Source organism: Phallusia mammillata, chromosome 5, assembly GCF_965637545.1.
Source record: "Phallusia mammillata chromosome 5, kaPhaMamm4.hap1.1, whole genome shotgun sequence".
In the NCBI taxonomy this organism is placed as follows: domain Eukaryota; kingdom Metazoa; phylum Chordata; class Ascidiacea; order Phlebobranchia; family Ascidiidae; genus Phallusia; species Phallusia mammillata.
The window spans coordinates 25,021,589-25,032,028 of record NC_137256.1 but is presented as its reverse complement, the minus strand read 5'-3'; the positions used below and the strand labels follow the sequence as shown (position 1 = coordinate 25,032,028).

The 10,440-nt window shown below is 36.0% G+C and overlaps 1 protein-coding gene and 1 long non-coding RNA gene across 2 annotated transcripts; both read right to left on the bottom strand.

Moving 5' to 3' along the window:
- Positions 1 to 223: 223 nt before the first annotated feature.
- LOC145229724 (uncharacterized) lies at positions 224 to 4,444 on the bottom strand. Its single transcript, XM_080095054.1, has 4 exons — positions 4,105 to 4,444; positions 1,443 to 1,621; positions 1,280 to 1,376; positions 224 to 1,217 (listed from the first exon to the last, which is right to left on the bottom strand). The coding sequence occupies exons 1-4, from the start codon at positions 4,442 to 4,444 to the stop codon at positions 1,060 to 1,062; spliced, it is 774 nt and encodes a 257-aa protein (XP_079951180.1). The 3' UTR covers positions 224 to 1,059.
- A 2,132-nt stretch (positions 4,445 to 6,576) lies between these two features.
- Positions 6,577 to 7,936, bottom strand: LOC145229183 (uncharacterized). The gene is made up of 2 exons (XR_013860383.1): positions 7,715 to 7,936; positions 6,577 to 7,434 (listed from the first exon to the last, which is right to left on the bottom strand). It is a non-coding gene; the product is annotated as an uncharacterized LOC145229183 (long non-coding RNA).
- Positions 7,937 to 10,440: the final 2,504 nt, after the last annotated feature.

Genomic DNA, 10,440 nt, shown 5'->3' with positions numbered 1-10,440 from the left:
GTTGCAAAAAAACTTTACCGGGCGAACTGAAACAAAAGGTTTGTGCAAGTTTTGTGTACCAAAGATATAAAAACGATAATGTATGAAAATAATGACGCGATATTAGTTGTTGCTTAGTTTGAAAGATTGCGTGGAACTCATTAAGTAGAAAATAAACGTTTTACATCTAAAATTTGTGTTTGTAAAACCGAATATTTGTCAATAAATTCGCATATTGCATATTCGGTATATCTCTACCTTTTAGCAGTAATATGCCAAACTGATAATAAGCGTAGGAACACTATGCACGGACTTGAAAAGTAGTTTAATCATAAACATTACTGCCAAGGTAGTGGTGTATATAGAATACATCGTGTAGACGTTTCGACAATCTCTGTTGTCATCATCAGTACATGTTTTCAATCAAGCTGTGGAACACGGTATATAAAGCACTAAGGAAAAAAAAGAAAAGAAAGGGAAGCCAGATGTGTGAAGATTGTCGAAACGTCTACACGATGTATTCTATATACACCACTACCTTGGCAGTAATGTTTATGATAATAAGCGGCTCCCATAAAATCATTAAAATCTTTGGTATTATTTCGGACGCGTTACTTATGCGAGTAGCCTACATATTTTCTGTGATAAAGACGAAACCGTGAAACAGACCGGGCGTGAATTTTGTCAATAATTCCCTTGGTGGTAGCGCCTCCTTGCGACGAAACAAACTCGATGTTTTATTTCATTAATCTTGCAATGACTTTTATTTCTTAAAATTAGCTGTTTTGTGAAGACCGGTCCGCGATAAAATTTTAGTATCAAAGCCGGTCCGTAGCGCAAAAAGGGTTTGCCGACCCCTGGTCTGGCACACATATTTTCACTGACAGTGGGTTAAAATGGTAAAATGGATTTTTACTTTTGTAAATAAGGTATTTTTCAACATAACATTTTTTCTTCAATACAGATATATTTGATGTTGTTTTTTTCACTGGGTTCGTACCCGATCAGTTTTTTTTATGTCTTATGTGGATCAGGTGTGCCAGACCGTTCGGCCAAGTTCCTGCTGCTACAGTAACCCTATTACCTGACCAAGTTGTAGCGCCACCATATGGGCATATTATTTTTGTAGTAAAAATCATACCTGTATTGTGCGTAAGCCGTTGTGGCATCAAAACCTGTCATCTTTATTTTCAGTTTGCAGTTCTGTCCACTTGTCAATTCGTGTATTTCATCCAAACCTGGGTTGTTTAAAGTTTTGGTCAAATTCAATTTACGCTTTTAAACAAAATTATTTGTTCACCGAGCCAGAATTCTCCTTCCATGTTTCCGAATCCATCTTTATATTCCTGCCAGGTTCGGTTAAAATCCACACTTCCGTCAAATCGTCGTTGAAAAACCTGTCATGCAGGAAATGTACGAATGTTGTAATTCCACGTTGTTATTCTACATATTGTTCGATTTACCGTCCAACCTTCGTCACAAACCGCTTTCTTGTTGTGACGTAATCGCTGGTAACCGTTTACTGATGAAGTAGAGCAGGTGTCAGGGAGCAATCGAGTAACTTCCGTGTTGCTGACAAGCGTCTGGTGACCATCCACTGATGACGTTGAGGAGTTTATTGCTGTTAGTCGGCTGTCAATCTCTGAAACATGAAAACGAAGAAACATTTGCAAAATGACGGTAGAAAAAACGCAATGCGCACCAATGGTCGTGTGATAACACCTGGCTCAATGGTGCAAAAGCGACCGATAAGTTATCGGCATTAGAACGTCCGTTTTAACGTTCATCGTGTTGGTGTGAGAATGTATGTTCCACGACTCCAGGAAACCTCGCTTGTGAAAATCGGTTTCTCTCGCTAACACCTGGGCAGCAGAGAAGTTTATGGTGTGCCCGAGGACAGTAGCATGTTGCGCTAATTAGCGACGTTGGCACAGTAGAATAAAAAAACTGCCGGAAGAGCTGAAAATTTTGTTGATACGTTATGCCTGGCAGCAACAGTGTATTCATTTGCAAAATGAATTTTCTGTCGCTAAATTGTAAAATAGAAAACCTTCTGTATAGAAAGGAAAGCTAAAATAGTTTAGTTTCGAGACTAAATAATTACTTCCACGATTAGAGGAAATTTGTGTGCTATAAGGAGATATAACAAAAAGTAACTTGATTTCAACTAGTTTACAATCAAGGACAGATGTACATTACTTATTGCTTTGGGCCTATTATGTTGTTTTCTTTTATTTCCTGTTGATAAAATCCTAAATTAAATAATCAATGCTACATAGGTACATAGGATCCGGCCCTTGAGGTCATTTCATCCAGCCCCCGACCACATTTTTTGGTTTGCCAAATCGTATTGATAACTTTGTAACATTCAAAAAATATTCTAATCCTTAAGTTTTCCTCTGGCGATATGTAGAATGATATTGATCAATTTCATAGGATTAGAGCGCCTAGGAATGTTCCAAGGCCAGTTTGTTATGTCACAGACAAGACTAAGTGTTAATTATGCGCAAACAAATGCCTTTTTTATTACCTGTGACGTAATATGCAAGCATTGCTCGTACGAGACGACCTATACAAGTTAAAGTCGCAACACCAGCTTTTAAATGGGATTGTAGAAAAGCCATATCTTGGCGCACCCAGAAAAATCACCTCGCGGGCTAAGTTTTGAAAGGCGGCGATATGTAAACTATGCGGCCCGCGCGAGTCATTTTTAAACTTATCCGGCCCGCAGTGAAAAAAGTTTGGTGGCTCCTGTTATAGAGTTACCATATCTACGTGAGCAAAATTCCGAATATCACTACTGTAAGAGTGTTTTAAGAAAATATTTCTGATTTTACGCCCGAATTCCGAATATTTTTCTAGCCTGTGCCTTGCCATATGGGAATTTTTGTTTTGGTAGGGTACGGTACGCAGCAAATATCATCACTGTACTGGTACACATATTAAATGTTGATTAAACGTCAAGTTTGAATCGCTACCCTTTGCAGATAATATCAAAATTGATTGAAACCTTAATTTAACTTTTTATGACATGATTTCATCACAAAAAAACAAAAACAAAATAGCGCTCAAAAAGTTTAGGACGGAGGGTTACACGTTCTGTAGGCCTATTAATAAATCGGGTACATGACAAGAACAGAGATTAACTTGGCATTTGTAATTGATTTTCAAGTTGAAAAAGCTTGCTAGTGTTGTTGTCTCTTTCGCAGCAATGATTTTAAGAAACATGCTGTTGAAAATTACACACTGTCGCTGCACGAGCCCATCATAGAAAACACATCAACCTTTCATTTAGAATAAGCTGGTTGTAGTGGGGCAGCTTGTATGGAGTTTACACACCTCTCCCTTATGTGCATGTCATAAAATGTATTCAACCTAATCCCGCTTGGTTATTTGAAGGTTCGGTATGATTTTCCGTAAAGTACCTCAAGTCTTGTACGGTGGTACGGTACGTTTTGATTTTTGACATTTGGTACGGTTCGGTGGTACGGTACGCCCTATGTAACGAGGTACGTTGTACGATAAACGACATACGTACCGTACCGTACTGCCATCCTTGCCTGAAAGTTTATTTTTTGCTTAAAACTTTCTTTAAAATTTTTATTTTTTATTTTTTTATCGTTTAGTGCAGGGGTCGGCAACCTGTTTTGCACTCCGGACCGGTTTAAAGGTTTAAAACTTCAATTTTTGTCACGGACCGGCTTTTAAAAACCACAAATGTTCAACTGAAAAACTAATTACTGTTATTACAACTTTCGTTCAATGTGAACCATGAGCAAGTTTTATGCGGCCCGGTAAAAATCCCTTCACGGATCACGGACCCTTCACTTTTTTGCATTCAGTGCAACTGCAACAGTTTTTGATACTGTGGTACGTTCTGGTAGAAGGGTTTTCTGTTGTACTTCGTGCACCGCAACCCCCTTTTGAAAGTTTGCTGTGTGTAGAACTGCAAGTTTTGTTCACAAGCTTTTAACAAAAACATGTTAAAGTTATTTTAATCGCCAGCTGTCTGAGTGGTTATTGGGTGGTTTTGTTTGTGTTATTTTGTTAAAACAAAGCCGCAAATTGAAATTTCGTTTTATAAATAGCGTTTTTAACTTTCAGTTTGCAGAAAAACAAATGTACCTCGAAGATTTTCTCTTATTTCGTGCAAATCTGTGTTGAAGTCTTCCAAATTTAAAGCCTCTCCCTTGTCGCCCTTATCGCCCTTAGGACCCACCGGACCTTGTCTACCTGCCTCTCCCCTTCGGCACACACCAGGCATTCCAGGGTCTCCTTTGGGACCTATGGGTCCGATAACCCCGTTGTTTCCGGTGAATCCCCTAGGACCCATTTTGCCTGGTAACCCAGTGTCCCCCTTTTCACCCCTCCCATTAATCAGGTTTCCAGGTGTGACAGTGACGTCATCACCACATGTTGCAACGGTGACGTAACTGCATTGCTGCTGTCCGCTGACCAGGGACATATAATACAGCAAAACCGCTATCAGTTGTAACAACATGTTTTAAAAATTATTTTATCTTCTGCCAAGAAATAACAAATACAAGTTTAGAAGGTATTTGTTTGTGTTCAACATTCAAAACAACTGAATATTTCATTCTGTGGCTCCGAAAAATGGTTTTACCAAGCAAATTTTGCAAGTTTTAATAAAATGTTTCAAAATTATTGTGATAAAACTTGTTTAGTTGGACAGGCGTTTGGCTCCGAAATGAATATATTTCTTAAATTTGTAGGTTTATAAAGTAACATGACGCCATTTATGGTTGAACCCGATTTGTAACCTCAAAATATCGATTCGTTTCTTAAAGTTTAGTATCAGACTTGGCACGAATTAACGGAATTCCTTAAACTTTAGTGTTAATACCCTCTTGGGCTAATGCTACAAGTAATTTATAAACCTGTATTAAAACTTAAACAAACTTCAAACCAATGAGGCGATAAAGCAAAAGTTTCTCAAAATACTCAACAACAGTTATTAAATGGTTTTACTTTAGAAGCTAAGCGTTAAAAAGTTTTGCAACAGAAGCTTTTTCCAGACCCTTTTACACCTTTGGTCAAAATCACCCCACTTTCAACGATGCCACCATAGTAGAGAAATAATGTATGCCACAATTAAACTAAGAATCACAAAATAGAAGGTGGACGTCAAAATTGGAAATACGAAGGCAGCATTTGTTGCATGACAAACAATTTTCGCTATTTTATGTGAACAAACCAAATAAAAATGTGAAAAAGTAAGAACGTGGTAAACAAAAAACTGCTCTAACAAACGCAGTTGAGTCTTAAAATATCTGAAAATAAAAATGCTTTCACACACAAAAAATTAAATCTAACCTTTAAACTTGTTAAGCAAATTGGTGCATCAATTATAACTGATATAATTGAGATAATTATCTTAAGATATCGCGTAACAAGATTAGGAGTTCATTAAAAATGAAATGGCGCCCACTAAGGTCTTGTCATAAAATTTTTAGGCGACCCATCAATAAGTTTTTAAATTAATATCTGTGCTATTTGCTAAACTTGTTTGGTTTTTAATAACAGTGGCTCATTGTGACTAAATCCAATGGTGAAGGTGATTTTAAACAACAAACCGTCAGACGAAGTTGTGCATCAATTCTCTTGAGATATCGCTTAACAACATTTGTCCTGATTCCCAAGGCGAGTTTTAATAACTGATGATGATGTTATTTGTTGCTGAACAAATGTCTTCAGTACGAAGTGTTGTAACGAATATTGCATTGAACTCGTCTTAAACTTTGGTTCCAGTTGAATTGTTCGGTGAAAAAGGCCGATTAATTTTTGGTACATTGATTTAAGACACAAACAACTCCATTGCAGTTATATTAGGATCTTGAAACATCTCAACGTTGTTATGCGTATTGTAGGAATGTAATCAATCCATTAAACTCCGACACATTTTTTCCAAAAAAAAGGAAACGAAAAATCAAACATAACTTCAAAATTTGCATTACCACACGAAGCAACTCGAAATTTAAGTTGAAAAATTCGACTGTTTTAATACTATTGTGTCGCTATTTTTTTTACTTTCATTTAAGCGAAATAAACTCAATTCAAACTATACGATTGACGTAATCAAACAGTCTATACGTTAAGATTTTCGGTTGCGAAAACATTGCGACGTTTCAAAGCAACAAACCCAAAAATAAATATATGCAAGGATTGGCAAATTATTAATTCCGTAAACCGGGTAAAACGCTTTTAAAGCCTTGCGATTTTATCCATTAAAACGTATTAAATTGTGACCATGCTATGCATGAACTAGAATTCTTGCCAACAGGAAACTTAATATAACAATATAAACTTAACCCTTTGAGGGACACACTTTTTTGTGCACTGCTTTTTTTAATTCAGTCAACAAATCTTAGTTAAAATGGGTCAAAAAAAGTATTCCCCCAAAATTTTTTTTGTAATTTCTTAGTTTGTTTATTTTAGAGCATGGTACATATATGTACCAGCAACCATCTGGGGGAATTTTTTTTTGAAATTTTTTTTTTTCAATTTTGGTGCAAATCCATTATTATAGTAAAAAATGTATTCAAGGATCACTGTAAGTAAACTTTGTTAACTAACAAATACTTGTATTCTATGTATTTGATTAGTAAATACAAAACAACAAACAAAACCTAGTCAACAGCATACAAAAATGCGAGAAAACTTGTAAGTATAGAATAATGGTGCAGGTATTTCAACAATAGTTGTTGTCATTACCAGTGTAGGATTTCAGTTCAGTAAACTTAGCTTCACAACAATATAGAGATGAAAAGGAAATGCCAGTTTTGTACGAAGAAATCATAGATAGCAAATGGTAACAGGTCACAAAAAATTGAAATACAACAAAATCAAGCACAGAAACTTATTTTTTATGATAAAGTTTGAAGGATTTCCTATCCTTTGCACAACAAAGATATGTGTCACACTGGACATACTTGTTGTTGGTCCTGTTCTGAATCTTTTGACATGTGCAAAGCTTACACCTTTGTATATTGTTGATCTTGTCAATTGTATTGACTTTGCTAGATCTTTTCTTGCAAATACTAGAATTGTGGCCCTTGAAATTTGATCACATGTTCATCAACGGAAGAAAATAGGACTGATAGAAATGATGAATTAAAATGCTGTAGTACTGGCCTAATTTTACAAGCCCTTTCATACATTGGATCATTTCTCGGTTTCATATTTTCATTGTTGTTGAAGTTCAACTTGCTACAGATCTCTTCTAATCACTAGGATTTTGCTTTTTTGCTACCGTACAATCAAGCATTGAACTGGCAGCAACAATTTGGAATCTTTTAAGAGAACCTTAACATCTTCTGCATCTAAAGCAAGGTCATCTTCAGTGTCGCTAACATCAGCAAACAAAATTTCCTCCACGATGCTATATGTCAATGGAAAAACTAACTTTTTGTTCCTGTCACTTTTGTTCTGAAATGTCTTAAAATACAAATAAAAAATACTAAAAACCTTAAATGTGCTGTTTTGTAGTTCTAATTGGACTTAAAAAACAAACAACAGCATTTTTCAACAAAACCGAAAACTTTGACTTTTTTTCCCCAAATGGACAGTGGTACATATATGTACCATAACATGTATGTCCAAAATTTTTACATTTTTACTAGGGTTTTATTTTTTAAAACTAGTAATTATTGACAACCAACACATAAACAATAAAAAACGTTATCAGTCACTTGTTTTTATGTTTTTGTATACTTACCAGTAAGTGAAACAACTATGCCCTTGAGAATGACCGAAAACTGACTACTTTAAGGCACAAAAACAGCTGATCTGAAGGTGGCAAGTGCAAAAAAATCATAGAAATATAAACATTAAATCCACATTGAGAGGTTGTGTGAAAATTATATCGATCGAACAACAAATTAATTTTCTACGATGCTTCAAAGTTGTGGTACATATATGTACCAGTAACCCTCAAAGGGTTAAATCAACAACGGACGACTCTACAATAATTTGAACAATGTTGAAACAACAAAATAATTACATTCCTGCATTGTTCATGTAAAATTTGTTGAACAATTTTGAAAAATTGATGACATGTCAGATTACTATATATATTATGTGATTGATTTAAAACCTTTTATTATTAAGCTACCGTTGATTAGCTTTAAGGCAGGGGTGCACAACCCTTCAGTTAGAGGGCTACATTACAGGCTTCAGTTTCAACGACGGCCACTAATGTGCGCATGATATATGTTCATAAATTACAACTGCTAATTAAAATGAGGTTTGTTACATAACAACGTCTCTTTCTGCATAAAATTCTGAATTGATTTTTAAATTAATCCATAAATTAAATTTATCTCTAAATTATACTGAAATATTTTCTCTGATTACTGTTAATTATAAGCAGGATTGCCATCGACTTGAAACCAAAGATAAGGACAACCGAAAAATTAAATCTTTATGCGAAACGAAACAAATGTTTTTGAACAAATCTTTGCATTTCTGCGAGCCATGACATATCATTTGCAACATTTTGGCCAGAAACAATCTGTTCCAGCAACTTTTTGTCCGTAACAAAATACTTCGTGCATCTTACGACAGTTCAGGTCGAGGTTTACTTTTACTCGTAGCAGGGATTTGACTATAGTTTTGTTGAAAATAAGACAAAATAAGGATTCAAGTCAAAAATAAGGACATTTCTTTGAAAAAGACAATAAATTTTTCTAAGTCATAGCCCTTCAAAATAAGAACAACTCTTAAAAATAAGGATGGTATGTGTACTTAATACCAAGTTAAGGCGAACATTAGGACCACACAGCGCGATAAACCATTTACTTAAACTTTTCTAAACTACCAAGAGCACAATCTAATGCTGCATAAACTTAACTTAGACAAAATAACCGAACCCTGATAGTGTTACAGATTTAACAAGAAAAACTGGCCTATACGCACACTTTTATCTGCAACACTACAGCATAACCCATGGTTCTGTAACACCACTTATATCAACAAACTTAACCTGGTTACTTTACAGTCCAGGGGTTACCAACATATGCCCGCCACATTTAAACTTGTCAGTTTTAATTTTCAAAAAAGTCATGAACACAAATGTCACCCCTTTATAGATTTTTAAACATGTTTATGCTTATGTTTTGTACTAGTAGCCCTTATATGTTACTTGATAATATTACGGTAGTCTTCGACTTTATAAAAGTTAGTGGTCCCTGCATGCTTCTTATAAAGATTTTTCTTACGTTTTGCGAGGTTATCAACTTTACTCCATTCAACCCTCAGGTATAAAATCAAACACACAAAACGCTGCTTCGTCGATGACGTCAACTCGCTACGCATTCTGACAGACCTTGTGAACTTAATAATTGACCAACCAACATAACTGTACATTCCCAACAGGGCAACAAGGAGACGTTGAACGCGCGTTTAATACATGAATCATGACATTTAAGAGCAATAGAGCAGAGGTGTCAAACTCGTGGGGTTCGGGGGCCACATTGCAGTTTGCAAATTATGCCGAGGGCCGCATGTGATTTTTATTCAAGTTTTATACACTTAAACAACCTTTTTGCTACGACGGCCGCATTGCAGATCCTTATTTCACCAACAACCGCCAATTCCCTGCTGGTTTTTGTTTTAAAATTACAGATGTAAAGAAATAGGTTTATATCACATATAAACCATCTATTGACGCCCCAAAAGCCCTGATTAGTTTCAAACTTGATGCGCAGATTAAGCTGCACAGTGTGAAGATCAGTTTTAACTGTTTATTACGTCATAGGCTATATCAGGGCTGGGGAACCTGCGACAAAAGGTCACCTGCGGCCTTTTAGGGCACAAAGTGCGGCCTTCGATGTCAAAATACTTTTTAGGATGTTGTTATTACAGACTGCACCAGGCGCTGAAAAGTAGACAGAAACTTATTTTTGGATCTTTATTCCACATTATACTATTTGATTAGTTCAAGGGCAGCGGGTTTTAAATTAGAGCCAAACGGTCCCATAGTGGTTTACATGGCGATTTCCGTAGTACTACCAAGAGCCCAAGATTGTACAATCTTACTTGTGTTGCGAAAGAACAATTGTTTGCGCATAATCGAATGTCTTAAACTTGTCTGTGATGTCACAAGGTGATCTTAGATCATTGATATTTGCAAACAAGCGAGTTTCTAGGTTAAAAAAATCCTGAATATTGTTGTTAAGATTGGAATGTAGTAAGGAATTGTATTTAGCTTGGACCGTAAGTGCTACAACTCTACAAGGGATTTGCAAACGACCATTCTGTACGTCACAAAGTTTGAAGACCAATGGCCTTGGCCTGGGAAATAGTCCATGCGGCCTAAACGAGTATTGATAAACCGTTTGGTGGCCTTTATAAACAAAAAGGTTCCCCACTCCTGGTTCATATTGTGACGCTTTTGGTACCTGTTTTTTGCATTGTTTGCACAAAATAGGCCTACAAAAAGTC

Excerpts from the sequence above, each read along its gene's own strand:
- LOC145229724 (XM_080095054.1), bottom strand. The coding sequence starts at position 4,444 with ATGTCCCTGGTCAGCGGACAGCAGCAATGCAGTTACGTCACCGTTGCA. Across the intron at positions 1,377-1,442 it reads TTTGTGACGAAGGTTGGACG|GTTTTTCAACGACGATTTGA; the intron begins GTAAATCGAACA and ends CCTGCATGACAG. Across the intron at positions 1,218-1,279 it reads GGAAGGAGAATTCTGGCTCG|GTTTGGATGAAATACACGAA; the intron begins GTGAACAAATAA and ends TAAACAACCCAG.